General features: G+C 42.7%; 1 protein-coding gene across 10 annotated transcripts in view; it reads right to left on the bottom strand.

Moving 5' to 3' along the window:
- The window catches only part of Rasgef1b (RasGEF domain family member 1B), a 596806-nt gene that overhangs the window by 20440 nt on the left and 556991 nt on the right, over positions 1-19375 (bottom strand). For 8 of the 10 annotated variants that reach the window (XM_063247201.1, XM_063247194.1, XM_063247195.1 and 5 more), the window contains 3 exons: positions 2906-3088; positions 1073-1195; positions 607-744 (listed from right to left, as the gene is read on the bottom strand). In XM_063247201.1, the coding sequence (XP_063103271.1) occupies positions 607-744; positions 1073-1195; positions 2906-3088 (444 nt within the window). The other 2 variants (XM_013141437.3, XM_003477676.5) reach the window with 2 other exon arrangements.

The following is a 19375-nucleotide window of genomic DNA, read 5'->3' as shown; positions in this document are numbered from 1 at the left end:
TGGTACCAACAAACAAATAAATAAGTTCTTCATCTATGCCTTGAAGGATTACAAGCTTCCCTCCCCTAACAGTGATGCTATATAACCAACTGAATTCTCCTTTTATCTGGAGCTTAAACTCAAACTACAGCAATCTTTTCCAACTCTACTTGTTCTCATATTTGTTTTCTCCCTGCCATGGTACAGATCGTCTATTTCTACTTTAGATTTATTAATACACTACTAATTGACTTATATTTATTTGCATACTTTAAATCCATCAGTGCTTATTGATATACTATTTATTATCTTGCTGGCTGTGTCAAAGCTTTTGAGATGGTAGAAAGGTAAAAGTAAAAAAAAGACACACTTGCAACATGAGCTCTATGCGTGAGCTGACATGAATATTTACCCCAATTAACCACATTACACCCAGACCATTTCCCTTTGAAATAGAATGGAAAAATTATCCTATTTGACATACCCAAAAGGTCAGTGTGTCTAGAAAGGGTGTGCTAAAGGCAAAATGGAAGCAAAGCATCAATATTCTGATGGTTAAATCAGTACCAATTCCCACCCAGGTGATATCTGGGAATTCAGTGACTGTGATCAATTCAGGTTACCCACCTCCTCACCACTGGTTATTCTGTGAGCCAGATCTTTCAAGTTTCTCATCATTCTTTCATCTCGAAAGTCATAAGGAAATGTTTCCGTCCATTCTGTCAAGAGTTGAAGAATTTTAGGTGCAATTTTTCTCATCTGGTTCTAAGGAGAGAAAAAAAAAATTAACTGAATGATGTCTATCACCAGGGCTTATATGGAACAAATAAGTACTGTGTATTTTTTAACTTTTAAAAAATACTGTGTATTTTTTAACTTTTAGTGCAAAGTCTTTGGGATTAAAGAAGCAGCTCTTGGCCCCCATCCACATCAATGCATTGTGCAACTAACTCATAGCAAGAGCTATGGTCTTCCAAGACATCTGGGCATAAGGTAGGGTGACTAAAAAAAAGTTAGGGTTACTTAGGGAAAGCCTAGGCCACTCGGTCAACATACCTAGTCAAAAACTGTCAAGTTCAAAATGCCACATTACCTTATCACCATCAGGATCACTTAGCCTCTGATGCTCCACACATAAGTGGCAAACTTTGCCCATTAGTTCATAGGGGTGCATAAATAACCGCGAACTGAGCAGGAAGGTAAATATGTATGTTCTCTGTGACAAAAAAATAAACAAACAACAAACAAATAAATAAAGTCATCTTGTTACATTCTCTCTGAATTTGAAATCTTTCCTATATATTAGACATCTTTTTTCATGAAGTTTTCCTGATCAAAGTTAATGTGCTGCAGCTTGAAAAGCAATGCCTTCCAGCAGTAACACAATATGAAGATAGATTTCCTCTCTACTTTCAGAGGTATCACTTCCTTAAACCACCTGAGAAATAACAGGTACGCTTAGCTCCTGAAATTATTCAGAGAACATTTTTACACCTCTCCTCAGGGAACCAAGATACCAGGACACCTACCTCACATTAGTAAAGAGTGCAATTCAGCCAGAGAAAGAAACCTAACCTAATATATCACCCACACAGAATCTGGTTTTGTATCCAACTATTATGGTAACTCAATAAAAACCCTAAATGAAAACAGAAAACAAACAATCCAAACCTCACCCCTGCTACCCACATTCAGCTCAAGAATTCCCCAGTGTTTTAAGCATGGCACACTGAAGAGTTGTATTAAGACTATTCAAAGGCATACTTTCAAGTAACCTATTTACTTGCTCCAGGGCTAAGCAATTTGATAAAGCACAATATATCACTATATACATTTCTTTAACACAGTCATCTCCCCAGAAGTCAGTAATGAAGCATGCTTGTTTGTTATAATAGTTTGAGACTCCCATGAAAATAAAAATTCCACGAGTTGAGTTCCCTTCCTACCCCAGGCACCTTTCATAGCTCATAAACATTTATAGGGCTAAACAAGGGATCCCTTTTCCTTTTGATTACAAGTTTTCCCTGTGTGGCATCACATTTAAAAATGCTATGTAACAAATCACACACAGAGAAAGCTTAGTAAGAAACACTGGTGCATTACAGTGACAAGCACAAACCATCTTTTGCCTGCCAAGGATATTATTATGTTTATAAAAACAAATGAATGTGGTGTCTCTAGATATTTTCATGAAATCTCCATCCATAACCAGCTGCTCTGTAATTCTCAGGTCTACAAAACTCAATTTCACAGAGACAGCTGTAGAACAAGAGACCCGGTTGTTCCACAAAGAAAATCCATGTTACACTACTGGTGTTAGGGGCAAATACTCAATAATGGTACATTTCAGTTTCCTCCCCTCTACCCTCTTGCAATTATTCTCAACTTTGAGATGATGTATAATGAACTTCCTAGATCAAAAAGTATCATCTACACAAATATAAGTTACCAAGGTTAAACAAAAGCAGACATGTCCTCTGATATCCAATCTATGAAGCACTGCACTGTATACATTTTCTTCTCTCTTCCACTTACTTTAACCACATTCAGTTTTCTCAGCATAATAATGTACTTAGAAAAAAATGTACCAACTATCCCATTCTGGAAGAATCCAGTGTGCTCTAGCATTTTCATTTCAGGACAAAGGTATATGCATACATCAACCCTATAGATACTTTACTGAGATGCAGTCAGACTGCCATCAAATGTCTGACTGAAAGAAAGAAGCTGATGCGGATGTTACACCAAAATCAGTTCCATACCCAGGCTCAACTCATCTCCAGCACTCAGTAATCAATATGCAATTTCCTATTTGGAAAATTCTTAGCAATTCCAACACCATTTTATAGTCTGCATGGTCCCTGCATATTGTATTTAATTTCTGCTCAATCCCAAGGTTGGGTTTCAGAGGAACATGAACACGTACATCTGGGTAGTAATCCACGTTAGGTACCAAGTGCTGTATAAGCGCTTCCAGAGAGCCGGAGAGGAGGTTGTTGTCATGGTAATACAATCCTCCACAGCTGTCCTCTGCAGACTGATAGAGGTTCCGGTTGTAACCACTGCTGTCAAACATTGCTGAAAAGGGAGGAGTCTGAGGCATGCTTTCCTAACGGAAATAAAAAAAACGTAGCGTCAGTAACACACAACATGAGAAGAGCATAAGCCTTAATAGACACTAAGCTCTAATAGGAATGAGGGAACAAACAATTTTAAAAGACTGACACTACCGGCACCCAAGAACCAAGTGTCCTCTGAGCAATGCATGTGTGCGTACATCTAAGTACCACTCTCATTCATTCGAAACCATAAAATGCGTACTTGGATTCAATCTGGATTTAAGTTCAAGGCTCTGCTGCCAAATCACTCCTTGCATGTAGTTGGGAAGGCGGGGAGGGGAATTGAGCTTTGATTAGTTTTACCCCATTAAAAAATCAAGTATTTTCTTGAGGCAGAAGTGTGTAGATTTTCCCTATTCTGCTGGACCAACTACATAACAATTAAGAGACACCTGATTAGCATAGGACACACAGGGAGGCAGCTAAAACTGACAACAAAAATTATCTTGGACACAAAGCCTAGATTTAAAGTACACTGTGTGCGTGTGTGTGTGTGTGTGTGTGTGTGTGTGTGTGAGTGTGTGTGTGTGTGAGAGAGAGAGAGAGGGAGAGAGACTTAATGCTGACTCCCCCTGAGTTTCCTGAAGGATTGGATGCCATTTATTTTCACCCCTTTGTGTCAAATTCTCAATGCCAGGGTGAGAGGAGCGTGTATAAAGCATCAGTTCTCAGTAAACACTTGGACCGAGAAGGCACCTGATTTGGAACAAGGAGTATGGCGACAGTTGTGAGACAAGCTGCTCTCCATGTGTGAACTCTGCGACTCACAAAGTCCTGTCAGAGGAACTTGGGAGAGGACAGAGGCTATGAAGTTATTACATGGACTCCTAGAGTCAGAGCGCCTGCCCTGTGCACAGACCTGGGATTCTGGCCTCAGAAGATCGGGACAATGGAGGCATTTAAGAGCTGTCCAGACCCGGGGCTTCAGCAGGCAAACAATGAGGGGAAGCCCAACTCCTGGGCCTGCACTGACAGGGACAGGGTGTGGAGGCTGCAGGAGGACACACAACCTGAGCTAATCCTTCTTTTCAAGATGTCAAAAGACATTTGCATCCCAATGGGGTGGGTCGTGGAGCAGTGTCTAAGAAGTCACATCCGTCACTCCAGTCTCTCATACACATCTGTTCCAGCCCCAACTGACGGGGCACAGAGAATCATAGTGTGCACGTGCCTTGGCAGGTGGGCACAAGGCTACAGTGTGAGGGACAAAACACACCACAAAGCCAGCTGGCAGTGAACACAGCATTTAAGAAATGGAGATGCAACTACAATAAATAACAAGGGGAAAATTGTTCATGTTTGTGTAGTCCATCCATAAACCAATACTGAGGGAGAATTTGGAAGGATCTAATAAAATTTAGTCACAAATGGGAAGAAAGTAATTGCTGAGACCCACCCTATAGTGGTGGTGGGGTTTTCACTACTAGGGCCACCTTGATCGTGCCTGTAGCTTAGACAGGATGTGGCAAAAACAGCCAAAGAATAGGGGCCATGGGATACAATGACCTAACACAGCAACTGTGATTAATTAAGTAAATAGTTCACTGTTAACATTTTGTGAGGCAGCAGACAAAGCACATTTCTTTCCTCTTGGAATTGCCAATTTTCACTGAGTACAATCATAGGTAATATAATCATTTCACTGGGGCACCTTTGGTGCAAAGAAAAACAGCCAATCTATCCTTGTCCTGAGAAACTCAGAATGTCCTGGACCTAAATGGGAGATACCTCACAAAGTTACTTATAATTTTGAGGAATTCCTGTGTCTGGGCTTGGTTGTTTGTGGCTTTACAAGAAAAAACTCTCATATACAAGATGAAGCAGATGCTTGAAGTTGGGTTGTTTGTTTTGTTTTGTTTTTTCTTGCCAGGAACCATGAATTTTCCTTGATATCTTTTACTTGTTATTGAAACCAATGTGATAAAGTGGTTTAGGAAGGGATGGTTTGTCAGGACTTGGGAATTCTAGAAAATCAGACAATATAACAACCAACCAAAGGACTATGGAAATCATCTGGTCCCAGGGATAGAAAATAGATTTCATTTTGCTTTCCAACACTGATCAGTGAGAAGGGACTATCTAGTGGCTGAAGGATGAGTCGGGGTCCGTTTGAAGGTTGTGTCTTGGTGGAAGAATGTGTATGATCCAAAGTGACCAGTGATGGCTTTAAGACAGCCATGAAACCACAGCCCACGTGCCCCAGGGAGGTGAACTGGAGATACCAGGCTAATGCGATGCAGCCAAGTGCTCTAGCACAAGGTGATGGGGGTAAAACTCCCCTGAGTCTTGGACCTTGCTCCTTGGGCTCATCAGCAGCCAGCACTAGCCCCAAATTCCCAGGACACTTGGGCCCAGGAATCAGCACTGCAAATCACCAAGGCTGTGTACCTGTTAACGATTAATTTCCTGAGGTATGGACAAGAACACAATTCTGGAGAAGAATTCAAGTTTAACGATTGCTCACATGAGAAACCAAAGTATAAATGAAGAACAAAATAAAAGACAGACAACAGGAAATGGAAAGTAGGTCTTTTGCAAATGGGAAAAGAACCAAGAGACACTGGGAGGCGGGAGGGGATAGCGAAAGGGATATAAAAAAGAATGAAGTCATGACATACACGTGTATCAACTCTCTATGGTAAATGTGTTCATTATGCACCACAAACAGTTACTAAAACAGAATTCAGATTTAATTGTGGCTCTGGATAACTATGACATTTTCACTACTTCCCCACCCCCACCCTGCCCCATTAGTCTGCTTATTTCTTCCAAAGTCTTAAATTATAAGAAACAATAAACAAAACATTACCTGTCTTCTTTACAGTGACATTCTTAACTGCGCTATGGCAAAGGCCTTTCTGTGTTGTTCTTTCACAAGATTCCTTTGAGGTACACAATATCAGCACTCAGAAGACTCCCTCCAGGGTGGCACCAAAGGACTGCGTGTAAATACCTTGTACTCTGAGTCACTGACTTGAAGATAACCGGACTCAGTGCTGTTACCCTTGCACTACCAAGTTTTGAAAATTTGTTTTTTCACTTTAATTTTTTTTTAAATGTAAGAAAGAACTACAAATAGTGATTGAAATCAAACCAAGGTAAATTAATTGGGATTGTAGTTTATTATGCTCAAAAGTCAACTATCCAAGAGGGCTCGAGGAGGTGCTGCTCATGAACCCCCTGATTGCTGAACTCACACACAGCTACAGACCCATAGCACTCCAGACACCTCCGCCCTCAGTTGTGCACAGGGGAAATTATTTTTCCACTTCACTATGTACTGGAGTTAGTGTCTTTCTCCCTCTTCAAGCTTTCCCCTTCATTAGCTGAATCTTCACTCTGGATCTACTGTACTAGAAAACGTTTCCGCATCCCTCAGCCATTCACTATTTCTCTGAATTCTCCTTCATGCTCCACGTCTCTCTGGACACCTAGAGTGTGGTAGCTCTGAGACCTTCATAGGCTTCTGTCTAACAGTTTATTGTACAGGCTCCAGGCTCCTTTCTGGACCCAGAAACCACTCCCTCAAACAAGCCTCCTCATCCTCCTTTGACTGCATTTTGCAAAGCTGAGGCTCACAGAACTATACTAACTTGAGGTTATGTACTAAGGGACAAAGAGGGTAGGATTTCAAACCTAGGTCTTCAGACTCCAAGTATGAAATTTATTACAATACTCATGTTGGGGGCTGGGGATTTAGCTCAGCGGCATAAGCGCCTGCCTTGCAAGCAGGCAGTCGTGAGTTTGATCCCCGGTACCAATAAGAAGGAAAAAGACAAAAAAAAAAAAAAAGAAAGAAAGAAAAATCTGTCAGTCTGTCTCAAATTGCAGTATTCTACATAAATCTTTGCTCCAAAGTCATATTAACACCATTAATTACTCTTATTACAAAGCCACACTATCAACCGCAATATTTAAACTACTGACCTTTGCAATCAAAGCACACTCCCATTTAGACAGACATCAGTGATCTCATATGTCTGAGTATCTTTAAGACTGGGATGTATGTAAACATTCAAATGATAGGAAAACATGTTTAGCTGACTTCTTTTAAGCAATACATGAAATAACAGAATGTCTTACAATGGATGGTCTCTTGGATTCTATGAAATGAAGTATTTACTTATACTAATCTTATAGATTTCCAGAAAAAAATTGAGACAAATGACGAAGCAAAATGATCACGAGTTACAGTGCCCATACTTCATTTCTAAACAATCTCTAACAAGTGGCCGGTCTGGTCCCTTCTGAAGAATTAACTGACTGTGTAACAGGTAAAATGAGGCATTGTCAGCAGAATGGTACAGGAAGCCCCGTTTATGAAACTCAATTGTCAATACCTAAGAAGATAAACAGCTTTTGCTTTCTCCTAGTATCTTCACCTTTATTATCCATATCATAAGTGAGAGTTTGTTCAGTATTACACTCAGATTCACCGTCTAGGCCTTCGGTTCTACCTGATTCAGTTCTGAAACAGAAAAGTAAGGTCCAAGCTGGAGCAGGTCTATAATCTACAAGTCTGGAAGGGTGAGGCAGGGGGACTGCAAGTCAGGTCAACTTGGGCAACTGAGGGAAACCCTGCCTCAAAAGAAATTAAATCAAAAATGTCTCGATATATCCTCTAGGAGCATAAAGGCATTGGGTTCAATTCTTACTATTGAGAAAAAGAAAAGAAAAAAGGAGGAAGAGAGAAATTCAGAGGGAAGAGGAGGGGAGGAAGGGGAAAGTAAACACTAAAAGATTAAATGTTGGTTTCTAATTAGAAAATAAATCCAGCGGCCAGAGATTTAGCTCAGTGGCATAAGCGTCTGCCTGGCAAGTGCTAGGTCATGAGATAAATCCTCAATACCAATAAAATAAAATAAAAAATAAATCCAACATACAAACTTCCAAACATAAGAATCCAGAAGTGTTTCTCCCTGGCTCTGGTAACTCCAGAAATCACCTACATGATTTCTCTAGGGGATCAAGGCACCGGGTTGCTCATAACCTTTGGCTTCCATTCTTACCCTTGATGTAGCTCTGGTGCCTTCCTTGTTTGCAGCCAAGCTTCTCTTTTTAGCTCTAGCAACGATTATTTTCTGTCTGTAGGGTCCAAAAGCTCTCAGTGTGCTCCTTTCTACACTTCCCAGCGTTATACTAAATCCAAGCTCTTTGCCATCCATCAGGCTTCGAAGCACACATTTTGCCCAGCCCCCCAGACCTGACCTATCAGAGGGGACCTCATCCTGAAAATCATGTTTAGGAAACACCATTCTCAGAAGTTAGAATGAGGCAGCAAGTTCAATATTTTCTTTAATTTACTGTTAAACCAAAACTGCAAAGGAATAAATTCCCTAGGAAAAAGAGAAATTTGTATAAGGCAAAGGAAAACCCTGAGAAACAGTCAAATCATTTGCATTAATGCATAATGTGGACTCGAAGGCAATTTTCCTCTTATGAAGTTTAATTGGTAAGCCAGTTTCTAGAAATTCAAAATATATTCTATTTAGCCAGTAGCTTTTTAAGATCATCCAACTCCTAATGTACTAAGAAATTCACCAACAGTGTGCATATACTTTACAGGAGTTTCAGGGTGGAGCGTAGGAAGCCCGAGTGCTGCCTGTGGACAACATTCATAGCGTTTCTTTATCCCACAGCAGGAGTTTGACCCAACATTTCAAGATTGGCTCCTTAAAAATCAAATGATATTTTCCCAGACAGTGCCAATCAAATTGAGTTAAAGAAAATTTAAAAAATAGTAATTCACTGGATTTGGGCAGAGCTGCTGAAGTAGGCTTTCCTTTCTCCCCTAAAAGGCAGCAGCACTTTGAGGTAGAAGGAGATATAGTAAGACAATGGTAAGCAGATTTAGGTTTTTAAAAAAACAAACTGGGGGAAAAAATAAAACCTAGGGTGATGCAAATAGGTGTACAGATTACAGGTTATGTAATCCATCCAGAAACTTTCCAATAAGCAAAAGATATCCTTTACTCAAGTTGGAAAGATGAATATCCTTTATGAAAATTAACTTGGTAAGCTGAAAAGTTAGCTGACAGACAAGACATCTTACAGGGCCTGCTCATTTGGTCAAAAAGATAGATCATGTGCCTCCAAGGACCCTGCAGAAGTTCAGGCTGACATGGATCCAGTAGCAAGGCGGCAGTGAGGGTGATTTAGGGCGCGAGTGGGTTTGAAAGGCATGGCTAATGGGTCCAAACCAACCAAGCCAGGAGATGAAAAGCTGCCTCCTTCCAGACAGCAGGCTGTGCCTGAATCAGCCCCTGCTACTGCGCAGTGTTATTTATGGTGAAGCAGATGCACCAGGGAAAGCCGGCTTCAGGTGACCATTCAAAAGGAAAAAGAGGTCAAGGAAAAGATGGGTGTGAGCACTAAACCAAAAGCTATCCCTCAGCCTCTTTGAGAGAGGCTCTGTAAATCTCTTCCTAGGCTATACTGTCAGCACTTTCTTTACCTCAAAAGAACGAGGCAGAAAATGTAAGAGTCAAAGCAAAAAGTGAGTTTTTCAGCTCTATCATAGTGCAATATTTAATAAGTCCAGTGGCTTTATGTTGACTACAGTACTTCTTTCTATTTGTCCATTTTTTGAGACAAAGTCTCACTGTTTAGTTTATACTGGCTTTGATTTGACTATGTGGCCCAATCTGGCCTCCAACTTGCCGTAATCCTACTGCTTTCCGCCTCCCAAATGCTGGGATTATAGACATGTGCCAGCCTAGCTGACTACAATATTTTTAGCATGTGGGACTTGTGTCCCAATTAAAAAAAAAAAGGGGGACAAGGACAAACGCCTCCTTATCACAGCTGAACTTTGAAAGCATATTTATTTAGCAGGGAGAGGTTTCATTAAATATCCTGGAATTACAGGTTCCTCAATTCCCATCTAGATTCCAAGGGAACTTTGCACTTGGGTGACATGCTCCTTCAATACCGCATTTCTTTGCTTTTCCAGTTGAAGATGCAGGGTTCTGAATTAGAAAAAGTCTGTCTATTCCTCTAGCTGGTATGCCAGGTACCTGTAGCCTCCTGTTGGCAAAGCTAGATCTTAAGAGTAGCTACTGAATGAAGACTCAGGAAACCTAACTGACTGTAGACTGGAGACAAGATGAAAATGAAAAGTCAAGCTTATGACACTATCTAAAGCATAGCTTATTTGGAACTTAGAGTCTAGACGACTATCTTTTCTCTCTTTAGCCAGGGTAAGTCCTAAGAGCGCAGATTTTTAACAGAATCTATGGCAACTGAAAAAAGGGTTCACTTCTGATCACCTCCTTGAGAAAAGAGGCATTGTGTGTAGAAAGCAAGTAACACAGCAGACAATTCAGGATCAACTCACTTCTTTGGCATGTGAACAGACAGTAAGTGATTCCAAGATAAGTACATTCTTTGGAACTGAGTTTCCAGTTAAGGAAGAAAAAATAATCAGTACTTTTGAGGAAGAAAGATCGTATTTCTCTCCAATAATGAAATGGTGATGTTACAGTACTTCTGGATTTGAGTTATAGGCATCTCTACAAAAAATATATGAATTTGCATTTGCTTGAGCTGTTCTACCTAAATGCTACTTAATAAATGTTTCACTGATTCTTAACCAAGAAAGGAAGGGAATTCTGACTCAAGTAGTGACAGCTTTTGGTTTTCTTGGAAGCAAAACAAAGCTAAAATTTGTTATCTTTTCCTGGGAATGTTGTTAATAGTTTATTAAAACACAAAATGACATTTCAGTAGGTGGCAACTCTAGACATGGAATGTCATTTACAACTTCCCTAAGAAACCAGGCTTTGAGTCAGACATGGCAGTGCACACCTATAAACTCAGCACTGAGGCAAGAGGACTACCCCAAGTTCGAGCCCCTTCGGAACTACATAGCAGGACCCTGTCTCCAAAATAAAGAGAAGAAAAGAAAGAAACTGGGCTGTGCTGAGCGGAAAGTGAATCCAGAACCTGCTGACACCTTTATACTTAACCGCCTTTGTCATCCTAACTCCCATGCAGTTCCCAAAATGAACGGTAGGTGGCTCCTCATTCCTTTTCTTTAACAGGACTACTTGGTGCTGGTTTAGAAAAAGCAAAAGGGCAACTTGAGTTCTGTACAAAAAAAAATATAGAGAAATCTGTGTTTGTGATCTTGGTAGAGTATTGAACTCAAAAGAATGGAACTACTCACACCGTACAAGTGATACATAAATTATTATATATGTCCTGATGTCTTAGTTGCCCATTTTTATTAAATTTTATTTCAAACAGAAAAAAAATATATCAAAATTTTAAAACACGACAATCAGGGGGCAACAGTGGTACATACATTGCGCACTGCCATCCCCAAATCAGTCACCCAGATAACAAGACATCTGTAGATGCCCATTTTTTCCTGAGAATTATTTCCTTTTCCCAGAAGAATAAAAATGATCTTCTGGAAAATCAAAATCATAATTACCTAATCAAGGGCTGTGAAAAGTGCTGGGATCCTACAAAAGTACCTCTTCTTCACTGTCCAATACAGTCTTAATTTGCCACGGTGACCACTGAGTATGTAAAGAGGCCAGTGCCCACTCAACTCTCCAGTTCTTTCCCATTTAAATAAATGCAGGCTTAAATAAATGGAGGTTTAAATATTCCCATGTGGCAAACGGCTGCCATAATAAACAAGACATATGACAGTAGGCACACCGTCATTCATACATGCGTGATCTCATGCGAAATCATAGACTATCATATGGGGAGCACTTTTAATAAAAGATTTTGTTTTTCTACACCCAATACATTTCAACATGACCTGAAACTTAGTAAGGACATTTGTAAGAAGATTTTCACCAGGGATATAGCCCAGCAGCGCAGGCACCTGCCTGCTAAGTATGAAGTTGTGAGTTTGAGCCCTGATTAAAAAAAAAAAGATTTTCTTGTTATATTCTGTATTACTGGGATAATTTTCCTCTTTGGATGCAAATTCTTGAAAAACTATGTTTATCCATCCTCTTTTACATAAATACAAAGATAGTGGTGGGCATTCTATAAGGTATTTTTCCTTCTTACAAGGCTTTTTATTTTGAGTTAAACAATTTTCATACCAGGGTTTCCTAATAAAATTCAAATCAACTGAATGGCTTCCAAAAATATATATACATCTATGCATATGCCTTGAGAAGAAATAGTAAGTATATAAACCTAAGAGGGAAAATGGTCAAGAGAAATTAAAAATATAGTAGATAGCAACACTGATTTAGTAGGCCAAAAGTATTCTTCCGATCCTACGTTATGGTAATGAGTAATTTTTAATACAGGTAGAATAATAAATGCAAAAAGCAAGTCAGTAACATCAAATTCCTATATAAAATCAATAAGCCTCTCACTCTTCTCTGTTCATATCACATACTAAGAAAATAGCTGAACATTTAACAGCATTTCCTGTCTCTCGCTGATCCATCCTAGGAGCACAAGTTCATGAAGTGACAGTGCAGTAAAGCACAGTGGTTATGTCTTGACAAAAAAGACTCGTAAATGGTCGTGTGCAACTCCTCTGTCCATTTTACAGATACTGCAGTACAGGGAGAAGACCTGTGGCCTGTCTGGGTTCCTATTTCCAGACCAGAAAAAGCTGCCCATGGCATTAGGCTACATCAATTATTATAGAATCATCAGACTTGTAAAGATCTACTTTTTTGTAGGTATACAAAAAAAGGGCAAGTGCAGTTTTGGAACACTGAAAGAAATAGAAAGGTAACTAATTCAACCACTAACAATAACAGAATCCTGTAAGTCTTCAGCAGTGTTTTCAATAGTACCATTTTCCTCTTGAAGACTTTACAAAATGTTATTTTTAAAAGTTTTTCACTTATTGTTTGTGACCTCAGAATAAAGATCCTTAATCTTGCTCAGGGATTCTTGATTCTTCTCCCAAGCAAAGCAGCCTCCCTTCCTTTCCTACATCCTTCCCAAGGCAAGGCTCTGATTAATCAGCCAAAGGTTCTCAAGTTCAATTCTTCCAGGAAGCCTTTGGGGACTGAGAGAGCCAACTGCAAGGTTATATAAGGGGTCCACTATGGGGCGTTCTCCTTGTACTCTCCCCTCAATGTTCCTAACATTCCTCTTTCCTGTAGAAGGCTAGTTAGTATTCAATGGGTTTTATGTAGTCTGTTGTAGCCAGTAGTTAATTTTAGATTATAGGAATGAAATTTTAGTAATAGTAAAAGAAATAATGAATACTTTGAAATTCTTAATCATATTTGCTTAAGAATATTACATCAATGCTAAGCTGGGGGGGGGGGAGGCAACAAATGCAAATATGGTCTTTATGATTCTCTTCTCCAAAAGACAATATGAGCCCCAGTATCAGGTGTGGTGGTGTCAGACAAAACGTCTACTGAAGCACATAATGTGAAGGAAACCTGCAAAGGCACCACAGGAGAAATAAATTCTAAGAACCGAACACGCCATAGACAACTGGAAAGTACAAGGCCAGTGTGCCTAGTAGCCAGAAATGTTGCCACCTCTAGGAAAACAAAGGACTGACTGACATGCAGGGACCCAGGCCAACAAGAAACTTGCTATCAGTGGTTGATCTGATCCTTGCCACAAAATGTGCTTGAAAGAAACAATAGAGCAAGAAATGCTGGTGAGCCCCGACTTCTGTCCAAAGTGCTGGTTCCTCACTGCCTCAAACACTGTGTGCCACCCCCGAAATAAAACCGCTACTGATGGCAGGGCTTAACCAGCTGCCCATTTTTCTCCCCCCTCCCCCCCGCTATAAAAACCTCAACAAACATTTTTATCCTCCTCCCTTTTAGAAATCTATTCCACATTTGCTGTAATCCTCATTTTACCAGTAATTTCCTCCCAATTCTCCAATCAGTTGTATCCATTGCTTCATTTTAAAGCTTGTTTCTTAACCTAGGCTGACCACCACCGTCCAACTCTGTTGAGAGGAAGGGCACAGTTGTCACATGTCCAGCTGTAGTGTGTCCTCAGCGGGAAAGAGTAATCATCACCCACGCCATCTGAGTCTGACTGTGCCACACACCCTTCAGGAAGGCGACACCCTGACCCCTGGCCTCTTTCCCTTGATGCACCCGGTTCAGAGACCCTCCCTGGCCACCACAGATCACCAGGGCTAAATATAGCACCACGCACACCAGCGGTTCCAGACCATTGTCACATGGCTCTGATGACGAAGGCCTCCTGGGAGACGCGTCGGCCCCACACATACACACACACACACACACACACACACACACACACACACACACGTGGGCAGACCCATCTATACACACCATGGCCACCGGCTTCATCTGCGAAGTAACACAACCGCGTTCAGAAGGCAGGACGGCTGCTGCGGGCGCTCGGTGCCCGCCGGGGCCACCGCGGCGCTGTCAGGGGCTCAGTGCGCGCCTCGGCCCGATGCGCCAGTGTGGACGGGTGAAGTCGCCGCAATAGTCAGATCACCTCGCACGCGCGCACACACGCGCGCGCACACATATGCACACACACGCACTCGTGGCGTGGGCACCCCTGCTCCCCCTGCGCCCTCTTCTCCAGGACACGGGAGACCTCCGGGCTCGTGGCGGCATCGCCCGGACAGGTGTCCCAAGGCTCCTCACCGGCACAGGCAAAAAAGCCAGGCAAGCCAGGATCTCCCGAGTTCTCCAGGTGAACCGAGGAGGTAAAGAACGGCGGGACGAGGGTCACAGGGAAACGCACGGCTCGTGTGTGACCCCTTCCCAAGTCAGACCTCAGCGAACACGGAACAGGCGACAAAAATAAACAGCGTCACACGCACACACGCACAAACACGCGGGGAAACCTGCCGAGAAGTAGAAGCAAACAGCCCAGGAGGGGAAGAGAAAAGGGAGAACTCAGACAACCCTCAGAAAACACCGAGGTCTCCAAAGAGGAGGTCTAGCAGTGGGGTGGGAGAAAGCGACAAGGAGGCACCCACGCAGGTGTCCCCGCGAATCCCCACTGCGCGGTCTCGCACCTGTGAGGCCGGGTGGCCACAGGAGCCCCGGCAGGACGTGCCCTGGTCGCCGGCTCTGGCCGGACTGGGCGCAGCAGCGATTGCACCCCAGGATCAGCCTTCCCGCCGCGCCCCCGGGGTCTCCGCCGCGAGCTCAGTGAGCAACTCAGCTCCAGGTCCCCGCTGTGGGTCCCCAGTCTTCCTCGGAGAATCACCCCGCCAGAGAGTCACCTACCTGCACACAGCGAAACCCCGGGTCCTCTGCCACCGGGCTGCGTGCCGCGCGCCTCCAAATGCGACCAAAGGGCAGCTAGGAAAGCGCGCGGAAAGAAAGAAAAAAAATCTGCCTGAACCAGTCGGGCTCCTTGTTTATACTGAAACTACCGCACCAGCCGCCGCTCACACCCCCTTAGTGGCCAGCCCCGCCCCCGCAGCCGACCCCGCCCCTCCTGCGGGAGTCTACCAATCACGGAGTATGTCACCGCCCACGCCGCTGCCGCTCACCGCAGTCCCCACCCCTCCCAGGGAGCAGACCAATCACGGGTCATCTTGACGCCCACTTCGGCCCCGCCTACTGAGCCAGAGCCTGAAGCCGCGGGGTGCGGCTTCTCTGGAGCTGCGGTTCGCGGCGCGGGCTCCTCCCCACTGCACCTGCCCTGGGCGGTTTGTGCAGTGTATACGCTTGAGTGTGTGCTCATTTACCTGTGTACCACCTGTAAATACCGGCCCGACTCGTTATACAGTATCTATTAACGCGATTATGAGCCGAAGGCTGCTGGCCAGGGGACTTTGAGATCGGAGAGAAACCACAGGACGTTGGCTCGGCGGGGATTTAGGGATAGCTGAGCGCTGTGGTTGTGCAAAAACACTGGGGCACGCTGGGGGCCACCAAACGCTGGTGATGCCGTTAGAAGGACGTGGGACGGACCTACAGAGTGCGCTGTAGTGTGACAGTCGCTAGAAGTCCCACAAGGAAAGGAACTCACTTGGTGAAACCTGACTCGGGCAAGGCTGGAGGCTTGGCTGCTGCGGAGGCTATGTTGTCATGGCAACCACATACTTAGGCTGCCGCGGGATACTTGATAACTATTTTAGAAAAAAAAAAAAAAAAGATGAAAACCTGAATAGTTCACCTTGACAGATAGAAGAAAGCCAAGGGAAGAAATGATGGAAACAAAGAAACAGACTCATGGGGAAAAAACGTCCCTCAGGAGTCTTTCTTGCCTATAAGAAAGTAGTTTTTCTGGGAGCCTTTTTGTATACACAAGACAACCAACCGATCCTATCTGCCCTATTAGGATGAGGAAGATAGGGGACACTTGGTGATCCCACCCACCTCTCCTCCTTCCCCATCCTGTTTGCTAGTGGGTCTCACCTAAGTATGACCCAGTGTAAAAAAAAAAAAAAAGAAAGAAAGTATGACCCAGTGTCTTGCTCCACAGAGCCAGAGAGTCCTCTGCACATTTAGAGGAAAAGGCAAGGACTGTGGCCCTTTGGGGCTTGTGCTAGTTAGTTTTTTCAAGCTAAATTCTCGTCCAAGGACTATCACGAAAAAGCCATGTGACATTAGGTAATTCCTTTACACTCTTGAGACCCCTGGTCCTGGTCCTGTAGCAGGAAAGGAAAAGGGCTGGACCTGATCAGGATTTCATAACTAGAGTGCCTGATAGATCCCCGGTGACCTCTGGGTATGTTCACCAGCCCAGAAGAGTGTGTATTTTATGCTTGGGAGTCACCACACACACTACCAAAACCTGTCTCAAAATGTAAAACTGATACCGTGATAATACTGATTCAATGTTTTTCACTCCCCTTGCTTGCTGTCCATTCTGGCAGATGCCCAGGGGCTCCTTCTAGCTCCCTATAGGAAAAGTTTTACATAAAGAGACAGCTCTGGGGGCTGGGGATTTAGCTCAGTGGCATAAGCGCCTGCCTTGCAAGCAGGCAGTCGTGAGATCCCTGGTACCGATAAAAAAAGAAAAAGACAAAAAAGAGAGAGAGAGACAGCTCTGGAGCCTGGCACCTGAGCCCTAAGCCTGCCTCTGTCACACAGCCACCTATAACCCCTAGGAAAGGCCCACAGGGACTCTGGGGCCCAGTCACCCATCTGAAAAGCAGCATGGTGTTAATCAAAGTAACTTCTTCATAGGGCGTTGATAACATTAAAAGAGTTAAAGCATGCGATAGAATTGAAAATAACCTGAGAGAAGCCTTCCCTGCTCTCTCCATTTAAAATTGTAATTGCCCCACTTTGTATAGCCTTTCCTTGCTTTTTGTTGCTATTGTTTCCTCCAAAGGACATATTACCATTTAGCATATATTTTACTTGCATTGCTAGAATTTAAACTCCCAGGGGGTTCGGGATTTACATGATATATTTGTAACATCTACAACAGTGACAGACACATAAACCCTCAATAAATATGTATTGGTTGAGTCTGGGCATGGTGGCACACACCTGTAATCCGAGAACTTTGGGAGGCTGAGGCAAGAAGATCACAAGACTAAGCCCAGCCTGGGCAACTTAATGACTTAGTGAGGTCCTGTAAAATAAAATGTAGGACTAGGGACATGTGTTACATTGAAATAAAAAACAAGGCAAGGGATTTAGCTCAATGCAAAGGCCCTACGACATATATATGACATATAGTGTTATATATGTTGAATAAACAAATGTCTAGCACATGCTAAGTTTTCAATAAATCGCTGCTATTAAAATTGTGTCTTATTCTCTATCATGAAAAAAATATTTCCATTTTCTGCTTCTCATAACTTCTTTCTGGTTTTGAACCCCATTGGGCTGATTCTTACCCATACAAGTGTCAGTGAGCTTGTTTCTGGCAGTTAAGTTTACTCAGACAAAGCCATGCAAAGGGAGCACCAGGTTCCAGTATGGAGCAAGAGCTACCGTTACTGAGTGTCCACTGTCAGGCAGGCTCTGTGCCAGGGATTATTTCTCTTCTCCAATCCTTTTGTGTCTCAGGTGCATAGAATTAGAGCAAGCATCACAGATGCAAGTCCAACTTCCTTCTTTTGTTTTAGTCCATTTTTTTATTTTACCCCATCTAAAATCCCAGTTTCCACTATACCATATTTAGTGTCTCTTTCAGTCCACCTCTCCTGAGCAGTGCTGGTGCTGTTTTCCCAGAGCACCATGTGAGTGTTTACTTAGGTGCTAATGTGCAACCGATCTCACCCTGGGTCCCTTTCCGTCTAACTTATGCTCTCCTGTCATTTACCCACATGGCTCTGTGCTGATGTCATCACTCCTTTACTTATGATGGCAACTTTTCCACTTTTCACCAAGCCCCTGAGAGGTACTCACTGCTCTTTGCATTTGTCAGATGGGGAGATGAGGTCCAGGAAGGTAAATAACCTGCCAAAGGCACTCAGCAGGAGAATCGTGACTATAACCTACATATCTCTGATTCCAGTGCACACCTTCTGACTCTGTAAAGCAGATTTAATGACTTAAAATTTATGAAACTATTTTAATGTCAGAGAATAGGTGTGTTTAACTAGAATTAGAAGCCACTTGTTTCCTTGAAAATTATTTTGGTATTTTGTCTCAAAAAGCACATTTTTTTCATAAACAGGCTTAATATCATTATTTGTGATTTATGACTTCATTATGATAATTTAACCTTAAATGAAAATCTCACCATACTTTCAGATATTTAACATTCTTCATGTTAAAAAGGAGTGAGGCATAAGAACACCAGATAGGGCAGAAGAAGGAAAATTACAAGGGAATGGGTTACAGCTCCAATGTAAGAAAACGTGAATGGTAACCAAATTATTTCATCATCCAAGTCTCTCTGGAATTTCAAGGACTGTCGCTCTCACTCAGGTCCTCAGCGTCTCTCTGGAACATGGACATGTTTAGTTCAAAGGTAGGAAATCGCAACCCCAGATTATAAATGGGAGAGCACAATGGCCTTTGTCACCTCTTTGTCAACTGTCAATCTGGCCTTGTACACTGTAGGCCAGCGGTGGTGAACCTTTAGAGCTTTGGATGATATCCAACAGCCCACTGTGGTACAGTGTGGCCTAGGTCCAGCCCCATGGCTCTAGGCCTTCTGGCTTTCAGGCTCAGACAGGCAAATGCATCTTTGATTAAGTAGGATGTACATAACCCATCCTATGTGTTGGCAAAACAGTATGAGAATTTCATAAATCAAAAACATAAAGAGTGATGAGGTGCAATTTAAGAAAAGCACTTAATAGTTCCCAAGCAAGCTATGCTAATAAAACTTAGTAGCTTATTAACTTGACTTCAAAAATAGTCACAGCTTCTCTGGGACTTACAAACCCAATAATTTTTTTT

The sequence above is a fragment of the Cavia porcellus genome, unplaced genomic scaffold, assembly GCF_034190915.1.
Source record: "Cavia porcellus strain 051 isolate PalLab524CR breed Dunkin Hartley unplaced genomic scaffold, mCavPor4.1 scaffold_4, whole genome shotgun sequence".
Taxonomy (NCBI): Eukaryota; Metazoa; Chordata; class Mammalia; order Rodentia; family Caviidae; genus Cavia; species Cavia porcellus.
This window is presented reverse-complemented; position numbering and strand designations above follow the sequence as displayed.